Source organism: Rana temporaria, chromosome 4 (genome assembly GCF_905171775.1).
Source record: "Rana temporaria chromosome 4, aRanTem1.1, whole genome shotgun sequence".
Taxonomy (NCBI): Eukaryota; Metazoa; Chordata; class Amphibia; order Anura; family Ranidae; genus Rana; species Rana temporaria.
Genome location: NC_053492.1, coordinates 379,352,380 through 379,371,132, shown reverse-complemented (window position 1 = coordinate 379,371,132; position 18,753 = coordinate 379,352,380). Strand labels below are relative to the sequence as shown.

The following is an 18,753-nucleotide window of genomic DNA, read 5'->3' as shown; positions in this document are numbered from 1 at the left end:
TGGGATGCGGAGTGTTCTATATAGAGTGCGGACGGGGAGGGGGTGCGCAGTGCTTTATATATAGCGGTAGCGGATGGTGATGATGAGGCAGTAGCTCTGTGTCTCCTGTCGGCTCTGCTCTGTGTTCTCCTCTCTCTGCAGCAGCCATGGCATCTCACATCCTGCAGATTCTCCGCCAAGGTGTTTGGGCTGCATTAACCGGAGGATGGTACCACGATCCCGAGGACAGCCAGTTCAATAACATCTGTCATCTATATCTCTGGTTCTTCCTGCTGCTGTTACCTCTGGCCATGCATCTGGTGAGTGCAGCCTGTGCTGGAACATGGCATGCCATGTATATAATATAGGAGGGTGTGTGTGGTATTAATACCTGCATGATGCCAGTTCTAGTAATATCTGTATGATGCCAGCTCTAGTAATATCTGTATGATGCCAGCTCTAGTAATATCTGCATGATGCCACCTCGAATACCTGCATGATGCCAGCTCATCTATCATTAGCTGATTAATTGACCCTCTGACTTCCTCCCTTCACTGGCAAGCAAAACCATCAGGATTGGGACCTCACTGGCTGCATACTTTTTTCTGAGTTAGTGGCTGAGTGTATTGAAGGTGTACAGTCATGATATTCAAACAAATTACAAAGGTTTTTTTATTATTAAGGTTTTCATTTAAAAATACACGAACCTTGGGTGAAAGATGCATTAAAAACATTGAGTAGACTCCAGAAATTCAAAATCTGCTGCAGCCTGTGCCTAATAGGGTTATGATTTAAAAAAAAAAATCCTAACATTCACTAAATATGAAATTTCATCCCTGGCACTTCCTTTTTCAAGGTGACAACACTCCGCAATGTTGTCACCCTGCATTGCTTGCCTGCAAGCTTACAGGCATACCCCGCTTTAAGTACACTCACTTTACATACACTCGCGAGTAAGGACATACCCATGAGTGTATGTAAAGTGGCTTCCAAGTACTGTACAGACATTTTGCAGCCGCAGTAGAAGGAGCTGAAGCTCCGAGAGTATAGCCCGCCCTGTTCCAGTGTGCCCCTGACACCCCCACTACAGCTTCTGACACCCCCACTACAGCCCCTGACCCCCCACTACACCCTAGAAGTGAAAAAGGGTATTGCTTCACTTTAAGTACATTTTCGTTTTACATACATGCTCTGGTCCCATTGTGTACTTAAAAGTGGGGTATGCCTGTATTTATGTAATAGGAGTTTATAGTTTATGTGAACCCTGTATTGTCATGTAAGCTGTGACGTGTTGGTGTCATTTTAAAAGTCAATATTTGTCAAATCTGCAGCTTTTCTTATACTAATCCCTGATGATTCTACCATAAAATATACTTTTCCCTACATTCCTGTTATGGAGTGAAAATTATGGGGCAGATTCACGTACAGCCGCATAAAATTGTGCGGGCGTAACGTATCTGATTTACGTTACGCCTCCGCAACTTACACTGGCAAGTTGCTGTATTCTCAAAGCACTTGCTCCGTAAGTTGCGGCGGCGTAGCGTAAATCGGCCGGCGTAAGCCCGCCTAATTCAAATGTGGAAATGGGGGGCGTGTTTTATGTTAAACTACTGTGACCCGATGTGATTGACGTTTTTGCGGCACAGCGCATGCGCCGTCCGTGGAATTTCCCAATGTGCTTTGCTCCAAAGTACGCCGCAAGGACGTCATTGGTTTCGACGTGAACGTAAATGACGTCCAGCCCCATTCACGGAGGACTTACGCAAACGACGTAACTTTTTCAAATTTCGACGCGGGAACGACGGCCATACTTAACATTGGCTGCGCCTCATATAGCAGGGGCAACTATACGCCGGGAAAAGCCTAACGTAAACGTCGTAACTTTACTGCGTCGGCCGCGCGTACGTTCGGGAATTCACGTATCTAGCCAATTTGCATACTCAATGCGTAATTCGACGGAAGCGCCACCTAGCGGTCAAAAAAACAAATGCAGTTTCGATCCGACGGCGTAAGAGACTTACGCCTGTCGGATCTAATGGATATCTAACTAATTCTAAGAATCAGACGCATAGATACGATGGGTCGGATTAGGACTTACGACTGCGTATATGGCGCTGCGCCGTCGTAAGTCCTTTAAGAATCTGGGCCTATCTGTCCCTGTCCCTCCAATGCACCCCTGTATTGTCACCCTGTCACACATGTGACGCATGTATAGTATATTTTCAGGTCTCGAAGGACCCTTGCTCAAAATTCATTGGAGTCAGTGGTAAAATGCTTCTTACATTAGTGGCCAGTAAGAAGAATCCCACCGACAGTGTACTTAGAATGCCACCATTAAGCCTCATACACACGATCGGACTTCTATCTGACATTTTCGTGGATTTGGGTCCGAATGGGCATTGGCCATGAACATGTTCTGCATACACACGGCAGAACATTTCCAGCCAACTTTCACCAAATCACGTGGTTTTTCAGCTCTTTACTGCCACCCTTTGGGCAACTTCTGCTATTGTTGGCTCATCTTTAGCATTGATTCTGAGCATGCGTTTTTTTACTTTGGACTTTAGTCACACATGATCGGATTATCCTCCATCGGACATTTGTTGCCGAAAAGTTTGAGAGCATTCACCGAAAACAATTGTTCGATGGAGGATACACACGGTGGGATTGTCCGATAAAACACGACCGTCGGACAATTGTTTTCAAAAAGTCTGATCATGTGTATGAGCCTTTACAGATGGCTAAGAAGACCATGCTGTCAAGTGGCCCTAGAACTATACAGACACCATTATATAGAAGGTCAACCAACCATAATTCAAGAGAACGCTAGCAATAGCTGGTAGCTGGATCAGTAATGATCTGCTCCGTGAACCTCTGCTTGCTCAGCGGGGATCGCTCCGTTGATCCCCGCTGAGCCGGCGGATGACAGGGCGGTCCCCGCACACTGTGCAGGGACCGCCCAGTCTTTTCTCCACTCTCCCCTATGGGGGGATCAGATGAACACGGACTGTCTGTCCGTGTTCACCCGATCCGATCTGCCAGACGGATGGAAAAGTAGGTTTTTCCTCCGTCACACTTTGGCGGGTCGGATGTCAGTGGGCATGTCACCGCTGACATCCATGGCTCCATAGAGAAGCACGGAGCGCCCGTTCAGGTCCGCCTAAAAAACTGGCAGGCGGACCTGAACGGGCCGCCCGTGTGAAAGAGCCCTTATTGAACTTTCTTCTGGTGTGCTTAATATTTAGGATAGACTTAAACTGGAGCTCCAACCAAAAGGGAAAGCTCTGCTTGTTTGCCCCCTTCCCTTCCTCCACTGCCAAATTTGGCACTTTTTTGGTTTTGACAGGTTTTGACAGGTACCGGCTCCCACTTCCAGGTAAGATCGCCACGTGGCGATCTATGACATTTCTGGCTTTTTCTCCTTCCCCCACTGCCTTCTGGGACACACATAGGTCCCAGAAGACAGCAGGGCCATTTAGAATGCACAGTGCGCAGTAAGAAACAGGCTGTGAAGCCTTACTACAGATGCCGGTACCTGCACCCGTAGCCAACATCGCTGGGAACCCTGGACAGGTAAGTGTCCTTGTATTAAAAGTCAACAGCTACAGTAAATGTAGCTGCTGACTTTATTTAAAAAAAAAGTATCTTGCCCTCTCTAAAGTTACCTTATGGAGCCTGCAAATACCAGTGTTGGTCTTCAGATCTATCTCTTTGGAACCCCTTTTGATCCCTGGTCTAATCTCTACAAGGAGTCTTGACTTTTGCTCAAGCTAATATTGAGCCATGCTCCTTTTAAAGTTAATTTCAACTGTTATGGTTTATCTTTTCAAATGTCATAATTTTAGTGGATGGTAAAGTAAATCAAATTACTCACAACTTCCATCTCCTTCTGCATTGCCACTTTGGTCAAGCGCCACCTGCAGGAAGGAGTACAGACTGCACCTGCCTGCATATGGGCAGCTATTTTTTTTTGTTCAATCATACAATCAAGTTTTTGGTTAAGCATTCCCCTGGCACAAAAAACATCATACAATATGCAAGTATCTTTTGTTCAAGGCATGACTGCATTGCTGCTTTAACATTGCTTTAGACTGCAGTATGTTTACTGATTGTATTTCCCACAGGGCTTGCCTGCAACAAGACTCACATTATGCCTTTATTGCATATCTACAACAATGTTGTTTACAGTGATTAAATTTGTAAGTTTTCGGCTACATCTAATGTTTGACAACGGAACGGTGGTCCATCATAAAAAACACAGCAAAAAAGCCAAAAAGGCCAAAGATGTTGGCAACAGCAATATTTCAAGCAACCACACAGATCCTAGGTAAGATTTTCCCCCAATATCTTTATTATCATTTTTTTTTTCTGGTATGCATTGTTCTCATCCTAGAGACTATTTTAATTATATATATTTTGCCTTCCTATTGGCCTCCCATCCCTGCATCTTTCCAGGCATATACAATGCTAAACAAACATGGTAAACACCAAATACATAACTAGATTTTAGAGCACATGGAAATTCTTATATCTAACAATTTGCATTAAAAAAGTTTTTTTTGTTACACATTTGCAAATATATGTAAAAACCACCCTGCCTCCTCAATGCCCCTCTGTATAGTGTAGTCATATCTCTGTAGTCAACACATTGTAGTGTATATAGCAATGGATACATTAAGAGTAGTTATGTCTAAGAGCCGGTTCACACTGGGGCGACCTGGGATCTGACGCCCCAAGTTGCCCCAAGTCGCGCTTTCGAGAAAATTTATGTAAGTGAATGGGAGCCGTCTTAATGTACTTAATGTACTGAGGTCGCTCCAACTTCAGAAAAGGTTCCTGTACTACTTCAATCCGACTTGTAGGCGACCTGTACCCATTGATTTTAATGGAAGTTGCCTTCAAGTCGGATCCCCGTTCACAGTGAGGCAACTTTACAGGAAGTTGCCCCAGTGTGAACCTGTTCTAAGGCAAGCTCCTCCCTCCCACAGGGGAACTCCACGCCAAATTTTAAAAACTGTCATGGGAGCATACCAGGCCCTTAGGTCTGGTATGGATTTCAAGGGGAACCCCCTACGCTGAAAAAACGGCGTGGGGGTTCCCCCCAAATCCATACCAGACCCTTATCCGAGCATGCAGCCCGGCCGGTTAAGAAAGGGGGTGGGGATGGGCTTGAGTGCCCCCCCCCTCCTGAGCCGTACCAGGCGGCATGCCCCCAACATGGGGGGTGCTTTGGGGCAGGGGGGCGCACTGTGGCCCCCCCACCCCAAAGCACCTTGTCCCCATGTTGATGGGGACAAAGGCCTCTTCCCGACAACCCTGGCCGTTGGTTGTCGGGCTCTGCGGGCGGGGGGCTTATCAGAATCTGGGAGCCCCCTTTAATAAGGGGGCCCCCAGATCCTGGCCCCCACCCTATGTGAATGAGTAGGGGGTACCCCTACCCATTCACCTGGTGGTAGAAAAATGTCAATTAAAAAAAAACACTACACAGGTTTTAAAAGTAGTTTATTAGGCAGCTCCGGGGGTCTTCTTCCGACTTCGGGGGTCTTCTGCCGGGCACCACCGCTGTCTTTCAGCTCTTTTATCGGCGGTGGCCCGGTCTTCTCCCTTCTTCCGACTTCGGGGGGTCTTCTTCCAACTTCGGGGGGTCTTCCGACTTCTCCGCTCTCTACTCCCACTCTCCGGTTCTTTTTCTCTTCTGCCGGGCACCACCGCTGTCTTCTTTCAGCTCTTTTACCAGCGGGGGGCCCGGTCTTCTGCATCGCCTTATTGCCTTCTCCTCTTCGATGTTGACCCAGCGCTCCCTCCCGCTGTAATGGCCGGTGTGCAGCGATTTATATAGGCCTCTTATGACGTCACAGTCCCAGCATGCTCCGGGTGCTAATATCAGTCAGCACAACACTAAGACAAGTGTAAATCAAGGCATATGTGAAAAGTCAAATTTTTGTGCAGCGCTCAAAAAATGAAAATACATATATATATATATACAAACTAATGTACACTGTGCAATGGCCACAAAAATTAATAATAATGAAAAAAAGATGTGAAAGTTACACCCAAACTAAAGTCCATGTGCCATCATATAAAGGTTGTTTTAAAACATAAACATAACAGTCTTTGAATGGACAGTGAAAACAAATGGTGTAAATAGAAGTGGGATTTCACGTGACATCAATGTTGAAGTGAAAACACAGACGATAGACGCACCACCGGTTAGTGGCTTACCGGAGTGAGAGGACTCAAATGGGCATATGCTCAGTGAGTCAACAAGGCTTATGGTGCAACTCCTCTCAAGTATTCAAAATGGCATGACCAAAAAAGAAAATACTCCACATCAGTGGCGGCCCATCCATAGGGGCGCCCGGGCGCCGCCCCCCATCCCCCAGTCAGTAAAAAAAAAAAAAAAAAAAAAAATGTTTTAAATCTGTCCCTTTTAGAAAAAAAAAAATTCCAAAAAAGGGCCTTATGTGCACTGTGTCCGCGCGCCGGACGCCGGGCACAGTGCTGTAGGAGTAGCGCCACGTCTGTGCAATCACGGGATTGCAGACGCGGTGCTACATTGGCACAAAAATATGGCTCTAACCTCACCCGCGATTTCCACAAAGTTTTTTTTTTCTTATTCGGCCGCCGGCAAATCCCATATTCAAAGTCAAAGTCAAAGTCTTTTTTTCATCTAATATTCGCCCCACCCCCCGCTTATTTAAATAAATATATAATATTTAATAAAAAACATAATATTCGGCGGCTGGCATCGACATTCAACCCCCCCCCCCCTGCTTAATCCAATTTTTTTTTATATTTTTTTTTAAATATTTTTTAATATTTAATATTCAGCAAAAATAATGCCAGGCAACAACCCCCCCCCCCCAATCAATGTTTTGTTTTAGATTTAATATTAGTTAAATATATTAAGCTTATTAACAGTTTATTTTTTAGATTTGATTCAATTTAGCAATAAGTATAAAAAAAGTTTTTTTTTTAATAACTGGGGGGGGGGGGGGGGGGTGGTCTGGTGGGGTAGTTATACCGGCCGCTATTTGTGCTGTAATGAATTTTTACATAGAAAAGAAATGTTGTTAATAAGTGTGTAAATGAATTATAAAAAAAGTTTTTTTCAATAACCGGCTTTTTTTATAATTCATTTACCCACTTATTAACAACATTTCTTTTCTATGTAAAAATTCATTACAGCACAAATAGCGGCCGGTAACACTACCCCACCAGACCACCCCCCCAGTTATTAAAAAAAAAACTTTTTTTATACTTAATGTGCAGGGAAAATATCGGCCGTCAACACCACACCACCCCCCGCTTGCAAATTGTCCTGCGACTTGGGACTGGAAAGTTGCAGGATGAGTTGGACCCGATGATTTCCAATGAGAACTGTTCATATCTGTGCAACTTTGAAGTAGTCCCTGCATTACTTTTGTCCCACCTTGACTTGAGGTCCATAGACCTCCAGAATACATAGGCATTGCTTCAAGTCGCTGCAAAATCGCACCAAAAAATTGTGGCAGAATCTTGCAACTTTCAGGCTAATGCAGTCTGAAAGTTGCACAATTCTACTGCAATTTTGATGTGACTTAAAGCAATGCCTGTGTATTCTGGAGGTCTATGGACCTCAAGTTGCATCAATGTGGGACCAAAGTAATGCAGGGACTACTTTGAAGTCGCACAGATATGAACGGTTCTCATTGGAAATCATGGGGTACGACTTGTCATGCAACATTTAAGTCCCAAGTCGCAGGACAAGTAATTCCTGCAGTCTCTGGTAATCTTGTGCAGTATGTCCGCAGTCTCTGGTAATCTTGTGCAGTATGTCTGCAGTCTCTGGTAATCTCCTGCAGTATGTCCACAGTCTCTGGTAATCTTGTGTAGTATGTCCGCAGTCTCTGGTAATCTTGTGTAGTATGTCCGCAGTCTCTGGTAATCTTGTGTAGTATGTCCGCAGTCTCTGGTAATCTTTTGCAGTATGTCTGCAGTCTTTGGTAATCTCCTGCAGTATGTCCGCAGTCTCTGGTAATCTTGTGCAGTATGTCCGCAGTCTCTGGTAATCCTGTGCAGTATGTCCGCAGTTTCTGATAATCTCCTGCAGTATGTCTGCAGTCTCTGGTAATCTTGTGCAGTATGTCCGCAGTCTCTGGTAATCTCCTGCCCATTTCGAGTCCTTCATTACTAACATATTTTAGTTTGTTTGCACCGATCTGTAAGGCTGCGCTATATACCATGATTTGTGATGCTGGGGCTATATACTCTGTGCTGTGACGCTGAGCTGTATACTCCTGACATTGAGTGGAAGCAAGTGGAATACAGGGGGCGGAGTGGTGGATTCTATAAGGGGTGTGGCTTATGAGAAGTGGGAGGGACCAAATGTGGAAGGGCGGGGTATTGCGCCCCCCCATCCTAAAACTTCACCAGCCGCCACTGCTCCACATAGTGTGAATCCGTATAAACGTAAAAATGTATTAAAAGACAATTGGACACACTCACATTTTATTTCATTTTTATAAAGAGGGGAAGAGGGAATCTCATCCCACTACCCCCATACTACCCTCCAACAAATCGTGAAAAAAAAGGGGTGAGTATATATCCTTCCCTTATATATATTTATTTATGTATTTAAATAAACAGGAGGAGGGTGAATCTAATCCCACTACCTCCATACTACCCTCCAACAAATTGTGAAAAAAAGGGGGGGAGAACATAGGGACTAACTAAGTACTGCTCCCACTCCCCATACACCTCATGTATTCTGGGGATTGTACAACTAAGTACTGATCCCACTCCCCATACATCTTGTGTATTCTGGAGATTGTACAACTAAGTACTGCTTCCACTCCCCATACACCTCGTGTATTCCAGGGATTGTACAACTAAGTACTGATCCCACTCCCCATACACCTTGTATATTTCGGGGATTGTTTCAATTCCAACCAGCTCTTCCAGGTACTATGAAATCTCGTCTCCAAATCTTTTTGGAAACAAATTAATTCTTTCATTAATCTGGTTGTATCTATCTCCCTCAACCAATCCTTTGTCCTCAGTATTTCCTTTAACTTCCAGTGCTTTGAGATCAATGCTTTCTTTGCATTCAACAGAAATTGGATAATTGTTACTCTATACTTCTTCCTTGAATCCCCCATCACATTAAACAAGCACTACCAGGGGTCCAATCCCACTTCAATCCCACTGATCTTCTTGATTAAATCGATCACATCTACCCAATATGGATGAATCACACTACACTGCCACCATATTTGAGCATGAGTTCCCACCCTCCCACACTCCCTCCAATATAAGGGTGAAATTGGACCCTGTTGTGATGTGCATGGCATACCTTTTGCTGTGCCAAGTATAAATTAATGGTGATCATTAAATATTTTTCTGTTGTCGACAGCAAGAATGTAGAGTTGGATATTGACGAAGTTACACAGAGCCATCAGGAAAGCAACACTGCAACTTCCCCAGACTCACTGGTAAGTATTTTATTGGTATACAATTATACACACCATATATTACTTTATAATATATAATAACAATATAGATTACAGAGTTGCCAAAACATTTCTAGGAGCACTATTTTACAATATCTGTAAAAAGTGGTACCAGGATTGCCAACCATCAGTTAATTTACTGACAGTTTGTAAAATTCAGTGACTTTTACAACTGTCTCTAAATATTAAGGGGCTGATAATTTGTTGTGCTATGTTGACATTTGTGCTGATAGATATTTACCCCTGTGCTGATAGATAAGCTTGTGGATATAGCCCCCACAGAGCTGAATGCGTAAAGTCTAGCTGTGTATGGTTAAAGCAGAACTATAGGCAATTTTGTTTTTCATTCCCGGTAGAGTAAGGGAGGGTCATAACCCCTGTTGGTTTATTTTGTTTGTCATCTGTACCCCAATTGGAAAGATTTATCTTCACTTCCTGTCCCATAGCCAAAACAGGAAGTAAGAGGGAATCCCTGCAAATTATGGGAGCGCCTTGAGGACCTCCAGGTCACCAGAACTAGTGTCCCCATTGGAAGATTTGCCCTCTATTACTTTTCTGGGGACAACACTACATTTGGGATTTTCTTTTAATTTCGCTTTCAATAATAATGGTACACAGGACAAATAGAGAGGGTGAATCTTCCTAACGGTAGCACAGACAGCTATTAAAACACACCAGTGTTCTAATCCCTCTCTTCTCTATCCAAAAGTAAAGAAAATGTTTTGTCTTTAGTTGTACTTTAACTTAAGGAGTTCCACCCAAAAATAGAACTTCCACTTTTTGGAACCCTCCCCCCCTCCGGTGTCACATTTGGCACCTTTCAGGTGGGAGGGGGGAGCAGGTACCTGAGTAATACAGGTTTTTGCTCCCACTTCCTGGTATAGATCACCTCAGTGATCTACACCACTTTCTGTGCCTACTCTGTACCCCTGCTGTCTTCTGGGAGACACACAGCTCCCAGAACACAGCAGGGACCAGTGAAGACGCGCAGCGCGACTCACGCATGTGCAGTAGGGAATCGGGAAGTGAAGCCGCAACGCTTCATTTCCTGATTCCCTCACCGAGGATGGCGGCGGGGGCAGCCGAGAGCCGAGCAAATGCTCGGCTTCGGCTGCCGACATCGCGGGCACCCTGGACAAGTAAGTGTCCATATATTAAAAATCAGCAGCTGCTGTATTTGTAGCTGCTGGCTTTTAATATTTTTTTTTTTTAGTTGGACCTCCGCTTTAACTACTTGCCGACCTGCCGCCGTCATTCTATGGTGGCAGGTTGGCTCTCCTGCGCGAGAGCCCGTCATACTACGTCGGCTCTCTCGCAGGCTACCAGGGGCGTGCGCGTGCCCGGCGGGCGCGATCGCCGCCGGGCACACGCGATCGCTCGTTACAGAGCGGGGACCGGGAGCTGTGTGTGTAAACACAAAGCTCCCGGTCCTGTCAGGGGGGGAAATGCTGATCTTCTGTTCATACAATGTATGAACAGAAGATCAGTGGTTTCCCCTAGTGAGGCCACCCCCCCCCCCACAGTAAGAACACACCCAGGGACATACTTAACCCCTTCCCCGCCCCCTAGTGTTAACCCCTTCACTGCCAGTGGCATTTTTCTAGTAATCCAATGCATTTTTATAGCACTGATCACTATAAAAATGCCAATGGTCCCAAAAATGTGTCAAAAGTGTCCGAAGTGTCCGCCATAATGTCGCAGTACCGAAAAAAATCGCAGATCGCCGCCATTACTAGTAAAAAAAAAAATATTAATAAAAATGCCATAAAAATACCCCCTATTTTGTAAATGCTATAACTTTTGCGCAAACCAATCAATAAACGCTTATTGCGATTTTTTTTAACAAAAAATATGTAGAAGAATACGTATCGGCCTAAACTGAGGAAAAAAAATGTTTTTTATATATTTTTGGGGGATATTTATTACAGCAAAAATTCAAAAAAATATTCATTTTTTTCAAAATTGTCGCTCTATTTTTGTTTATAGCACAAAAACTAAAAACCGCAGAGGTGATCAAATACCACCAAAAGAAAGCTCTATTTGTGGGAAAAAAAGGACGTCAATTTTGTTTGGGAGCCACGTCGCACGACCGCGCGAATTGTCAGTTAAAGCGAAGCAGTGCCGAATCGCAAAAAGTACTCTGGTCATTGACCAGCAATATGGTCCAGGGGTTAAGTGGTTAAAAGAAATGGTTAAATCAACTTTTCAGCCTGGGCATATTACAAGCACTTTATTTAAATGACATGGTTGGCTTTCAAATAATATACCAATATTACTGAATTTTGGGCTAAAATTGTTTGATTTGGTAATCACTGTAAAAACTACAAACATTGGGCCTGATTTACTATGCTCTGTGCGCTGCGCTGGTTCATGCGTTAATTAGTACTCCGGGTGGAGGCTTAATTGGGCGCATGAACCAGCGTAGCAGCCGGCGCATTGAAAGTAATATGTTAAGCCGCGCCGAACTCCCTATAGAAGTCTATGGGAGAAATCAAAAGTGTTCATTTTAAAGGCTAATCTGCAAGTTTTGTCCTAAAAAGTGTTTGGGGACCTCAGTCCTGTCCCAGGGAACATGTATCAGTGCTTTTTTTATTTTTTAAAATGGCCGTTTTTTCGGGAGCAGTGAAATTAATAATTCTTAAAGTGAAACAATAAAAGTGAAATATTCCTTTAAATTTCGTACCATGGGGGGGTGTAATGTCAGCATGTGAAATAGCGCATTTTTCCCGCACTTAGAACTGCCCCTGCACAAAATGACATTCAGAAGGAAAAAAGTCATTTAAAAATTCACACGCGGCTATAATGAATTGTCGGCTCTGACAATTCTAAAGGGATTCATTCATAAAACAAACAAAAAAATGTGTAGGGGTTCCCCCAAATTAAATTACCAGGCCCTTCAGGTCTGGAATGGATATTAAGGGGAACCCCGCCGTAAAAAACAAAAAAAAAAAAGACGTGCGGTTCCCGGCAAATATCCATTCCAGGCCCTTCAGGTCTGGTGTGGATTTTAAGGGGAACTCCACCCCAAATTGAAAAAAAAAATGGCGTGGAGTCCCCCTAAAAATCCACACCAGACCCTTATCCGAGCACGTTGACCTGGCCGGCCGCAGAAAAGAGGGGGGGACAGAGTGCGGCCCCCCCCCTCTCCTGAACCGCACCAGGCCACATGCCCTCAACATGGGGAGGATGTCCCCATGTTGATGGGGACAAGGGTCTCATCCCCACAACCCTTGCCCGGTGGTTGTGGGGGTATGCGGGCGGGAGGTTTATCAGAATCTGGAAGACCCCTTTAACAAAGGGGACCCCCAGATCCTGACCCCCCCCCTGTGTGAAATGGTAATGGGGTACATTGTACCTCTACCATTTCACCCCAAAAAAAATGTCAAAGTGTTAAAAATGACAGTAGCCGGTTTTTGACAAATCTTTTGATAAAATCTTCTTTTCTTCTTTCCTTCGGGTTTCTTCCACTGCTTCTTTCTTCTCGTCCACATCTTGCCCGACGTCTTCTTCTATCTTCTCCGTCCGTCCTTCAGCCTTCTGGTCCCGCATCTTGTGTCTTCTGCGTTCTTCTTCTCGGTCCGCCAGCCTTCTCGTCCGCATCTTGTGTCTTCTCCGGACCCAGTGTTTGAATTTGAATTGGCCGTCGTCTTCCCGCTCCTGGGACCCGCCCCCCTCTGACGCCACAAGTAAACTCCTTAGAAGGTCATGTGCGTCAGAGGGGGGTGGGGTCACATGAGTGTGACACGGCGGGAACTTCTTCTCCGGGCGGCGCGATTGAAATTGAATTCCCCCGCTGTGTCACACTCATGTGACCCCGCCCCCCTCTGACGCACATGACCTTCTAAGGAGTTTACTTGTGGCGTCAGAGGGGGGCGGGTCCCAGGAGCGGGAAGACGACGGCCAATTCAAATTCAAACGCTGGGTCCGGAGAAGACACAAGATGCGGACGAGAAGGCTGGCGGACCGAGAAGAAGACCGCAGAAGACACAAGATGCGGGACCAGAAGGCTGAAGGACGGACGGAGAAGATATAAGAAGACGTCGGGCAAGATGTGGACGAGAAGAAAGAAGCAGCGGAAGAAACCCGAAGGAAAGAAGAAAAGAAGATTTTATTAAAAGATTTGTCAAAAACCGGCTACTGTCATTTTTAACACTTTGACATTTTTTTTGGGGTGAAATGGTAGAGGTACAATGTACCCCATTACCATTTTACACAGGGGGGGGGGGGTCAGGATCTGGGGGTCCCCTTTGTTAAAGGGGTCTTCCAGATTCTGATAAACCTCCCGCCCGCATACCCCCACAACCACCGGGCAAGGGTTGTGGGGATGAGACCCTTGTCCCCATCAACATGGGGACATCCTCCCCATGTTGAGGGCATGTGGCCTGGTGCGGTTCAGGAGAGGGGGGGGGCCGCACTCTGTCCCCCCCTCTTTTCTGCGGCCGGCCAGGTCAACGTGCTCGGATAAGGGTCTGGTGTGGATTTTTAGGGGGACTCCACGCCATTTTTTTTTTCAATTTGGGGTGGAGTTCCCCTTAAAATCCACACCAGACCTGAAGGGTCTGGTATGGATATTTGGGGGGACCCCACACCATTTTTTGGGGTTTTTTTTACGGCGGGGTTCCCCTTAATATCCATTCCAGACCTGAAGGGCCTGGTAATTTAATTTGGAGGGACCCCCTTTTTTTTTTTTTTTTAATGAGCAATGACTCTATTCTTTATAGCCATGAGTACTTTAACCACTTGCCCACCGGGTTAATTCTGGCACTTCTCTCCTTCATGTGAAAATCCAAATTTTTTTGCTAGAAAATTAATCAGAACCCCCAAACATTATATATTTTTTTTTTAGCAGACATCCTAGGGAATAAAATGGCAGTCATTGCAATACTTTTTGTCACACCGTATTTGCGCAGCGGTCTTACAAGCGCACTTTTTTTGGATAAAAATCACTTTTTTGAATTAAAAAATAAGACAACAATACATTTTGCCCAATTTTTTTATATATTGTGAAAGATAATGTTACGCCGAGTAAAATGATACCCAACATGTCACGCTTAAAAATTGCGCCCGCTCGTGGCATGGCGTCAAACTTTTACCCTTTAAAAATCTCGATAGGCGACGTTTAAAAAATTCTACAGGTTGCATTTTTTGAGTTGCAGAGTAGGTCTAGGGCTAGAATTATTGCTCTCACTCTAACGATCGCGGCGATACCTCACTTGTGTGGTTTGAATACCGTTTTCATATGCGGGCGCTACTCGCGTATGCGTTTGCTTCTGTGCGCGAGCTCGTCGGGACGGGGCGCTTTAAAATTTTTTTTTTGGGTTTTCTTATTTATTTTTATTTAGTTTTATAATTTTTTACACTGAAATAAAAAAAAAAAATGATCAGTTTTCTTCCTATTACAAGGAATGTAAACATCCCTTGTAATAGGACTAGTGTGTGACAGGTCCTCTTTATGGAGAGAGGCGGGGTCAATAAGGCTGGAAAGCATGGTATTGAAAAAAAAAATAAAAGATCTCATGCTTTCAGCTGCAATCATGTTCGTTCACCACAGTGGTGTAGTGTATAGCACTTTGACCTAGCAGCAAAAGAGTCGTTGGTTCGAATCCCGCCCGTGACAGCATCTGCATGGAGTTTGTATGTTCTCCCTGTGCCTGCGTGGGTTTCCTCCCACAATATAAAAACACGCTGTAAATCGGTTCCGGTCTAAATAAGCCCTAATATGCAGTAGTATATTTAGGTTTGGTTCTGCCCTAGGCCTGACTACATATCTGCACCTCCTAATAGAAAAATGACCCACCCCTTCCTGTCAAGGTCACACCCTGTTTTTGTATAACCCCGCCCAGTAATTTTCAGGGGACCCACACACTAGTTCTGGGGGGGCACTGGATTCCCTTAACCACTTCCATACCAGGCACTTACGCACCTTCCCGCCCAAGCCAATTTTCAGCTTTCAACACTGTCGCACTTTGAATGGCAATTGCGCGGTCATACAACACTGTACCCAAACAAAATTGGCGTCCTTTTTTCCCCACAAATAGAGCTTTCTTTTGTTGTTATTTGATCACCTCTGCGGTTTATTTTTTTGCGCAACAACTAAAAAAAGACTGCAAATTTTGAAACAAAAAAACGTTTTTATTTTTTTAGGTTAATTTTTTTGTAAATAAGTGTTTCTCTTTCAATTACGGGCACTGATATGGCGGCACTGATGGGCACCGATGAGATGGCACTGATGGACATCGATGAGGTAGTACTGACGGGCACAGATGAGGTGGCATTGATTGGCGGCGCTGCTATGCGGCACTGATGGGCACTCATAGGCGGCACTGATGGGCACTCATGGGCGGCACAGATGGGCGGCACTTATGGGTGGCACTGATGGATACTTATGGGTGGCACAGGTGGGCACTGATAGGTGGGCACTGTGCATGGATGGGCACTGTGGGGTGGCACTGATTTTCCCAGTCAGTGCCCATTTGTGGGCACTGATTGGCATCTTTTTTCTTATTTTTTATTGCTTTTTGTTTTTTTGTTCTATATATTTTTTGTTTTTGCACACCCTGGTGGTCCAGGGTGGGCATCCCTGGTGGTCCAGTGTGGTGATCCGAGGGGGGGCTGCGCTGATAAACAATCAGCGCGAACGCCCCCTGTCAGGAGAGCCGCCGATCGGCTCTCCTATACTCGCGTCTGTCAGACGCGAGTGAGGAAGAGCCATCGATGGCTCTTCCTGTTTACATCGTGATCAGCCGTGATTGGACACGGCTGATCACGTGGTAAAGAGTCTCCGTCTCCGTGAGAGACTCTTTACCGAGATCGGAGATGCAGGGTGTCAGACTGACACCCCGCATCACCGATCGCCGCGCTGCGTGCCCCCACAGGCGCGTGCGGCATGAAATCCTGCAGGACGTCCTGTCAGGATTGTGTAACCACTTCCCGGACGTAAATCGGCCATAGGCTGGGCGGGAAGTGGTTAATTTGCATAGTTTTTCTCTCACTTCCTGTTTGGCTATGGGGCAGGAAGTGAAGGCAAATCTCCCCAATTGGACACAGATAATACAAAATAAACTGACAGGGCCTATAACCCTCCCTCACTCTATCCAAAATTAAAGAAAATAAAACTTGTTGATTATAGTTCTTGTCAGGGGCGGACTGACCATTGAGTCACTCGGGCACTGCCCGAGGGCCCCATGCCACTAGGGGGCCCCATCCGGGTTGCCAGGCTCAGTAAAACCAGGGACAGTATGTAAAAATCTGTGTTTTTTTTAGATCTGTCCCTGATATGTCCGAAAATGACATGCTTTTAATGTGAATATCCCAAGATTTTAGCTGCCCGCCTCTGCACTACCTCCTGGCGTGGTGGTCATCTGTAAGCCAGAGGGGCCCCATAATCTTCTAGTGCCCGGGGGCCCCATGAGTTGTCAGTCCGCCCCTGGTTCTAGTTTAAGCACAAATTTCATAGAGTTTTATTGAGAGCCCTAAGAAAATATAACCATGCCAATAGGCCAGGATAGAGCGTTGCTAATATGTAGGAATGTGTGCGTTAGAGCACCCCACCCAATGTTAACTAAAAAATTATTAATTTGCAAATAAGTATTATCTGCTCATTTTTTGGGGATGTCTGCACCCCTGATAGTGACAACATTTGTGAGGTGTCTTCACCCTTTCTAATTCATTCACTTCCTGTCACATAGCCAAACAGGAAGTGAGGGTAAAACCTTACTAATATCTTTTCTTGGGGACACAGAGATCAATCTAAATAGTTTCCCATTATGTAAATTGCACTCTAGCATTTTGCTGTGTACACCCCAAATTATTAGGGATCTTGGACTTTGGGGTCCATTGACTAAAGGCAAATCCACTTTTCTTTCTTCCTTGCTTTGCACTTGTAGTGCAAACAAAACAACTTTGCTTCTACAGGATTGGATGTTAAAACCATCAGTGCTTCCTCTCTGATTTTAAGCAACTATGCTTGTACTGCAGAGTGGCTTTGCCTTTACTAAACCCCAAACTAAATAATCATTTGGGGCAGGGATCCTCAAACTACGGCCCTCCAGCTGTTTTAGAACTACACATCCCATGAGGCCTTGTAATGCACTGACATTCACAGACATGACTAGGCATGATGGGAATTGTAGTTCCTGAACAACTGGAGGGCCGTAGTTTGAAGACCCATGATTTGGGGTGTACACAGCAGTGCTGGAGTGCAATTTGCTTAATGGGGACACTAGTTAGATTGACCTGTGTCCCCAAGAAATGACACTGGTAGGGTTTTAACCTCACTTCCTGTTCAGCTGTGTGACAGGAAGTGAAGCCAATTTTAAGAAAAGGGACACAAAGCTCAACACAAAAATAAAAAAAACACAAAGCAGGGGTTCTAACACTCACTTGGCTTCCCTCAAACACCCACAATTTGAATAGGATTGCCTTGCGCTAGATTTAAGCACAGTGCTGTAAATCAGCACGTCAAGCCTGTCCACCAATAGCAAACCCCCCCCCACAGGCCATGTTTGCAGGTTTTCCTTCATCTTGCACATGTGCTTTAAAATACAGTCTGGACAGCAATTCTTGATAAGAGAAATCCCCAAAACATGTCCTGTCGGGGGTACTTGAGGGCTGAGGACCACTGCAGAATAAATAAAATACTTACCAGTTTTTGTCTTTAAAGTCATGGAGAATAAACATGGCAAACATTTCATGATTACACACCAGGAAAGAAGCTTAGACAAAAATCACACATAATTTGTTAGGCCCAAACCTAGTTCAGCTGCAGCTGTCAACATATGTAGCATGAAAAAGTAACAAAAGACAAACTTAACAATTTTAAAGTAATTTTTATTGGTCAACAAAACAAGGAAAGCAAAAAAAGACAAACAAACAAAAATACATTTCAAAATTCTAAATAACCATAGCTTTACACATTTTTCATAAAATAAGGCCACATAGACAAATACATCAAAGTGAACATCATTTAAAAATAAACCAAAACCATTGGCAAAATAAAACAAAACCCATGCAACAAACCACATTTGTGTTTAGCAACAGCATTTCTGCCAGCCTGCCCCTTCTGAGGGCAGCTGAGGACTGATCGATCCAAGCTTTTTATAACAGTGCTAGTAATGAAGCAATTGAAATCACATGAACAAATTGCAGTCTCTAGTTTGGGTGAGCTTGTAATTGGGCACACCTGCAATTAATCCAAACCACGCTCTATGAGCATCCAATGAGTGTTTTTCACCTTTTAAAAAGAAAGGATATTTTTTTTCTAAGTGTTTGAGCATGCTCAGTT

General features: G+C 44.7%; 1 protein-coding gene across 1 annotated transcript in view; it reads left to right on the top strand.

Annotated features, from left to right (window-relative positions):
- Positions 1 to 18,753, top strand: part of PCNX2 (pecanex 2) — a 229,399-nt gene continuing 210,646 nt past the window's right edge. Inside the window, exons 1-3 of the mRNA XM_040351012.1 lie at positions 1 to 299; positions 4,104 to 4,306; positions 9,374 to 9,452. Of these exons, the coding sequence (XP_040206946.1) occupies positions 147 to 299; positions 4,104 to 4,306; positions 9,374 to 9,452 (435 nt within the window). The 5' untranslated portion in view covers positions 1 to 146. The remainder of the gene's footprint in view (positions 300 to 4,103; positions 4,307 to 9,373; positions 9,453 to 18,753) is intronic.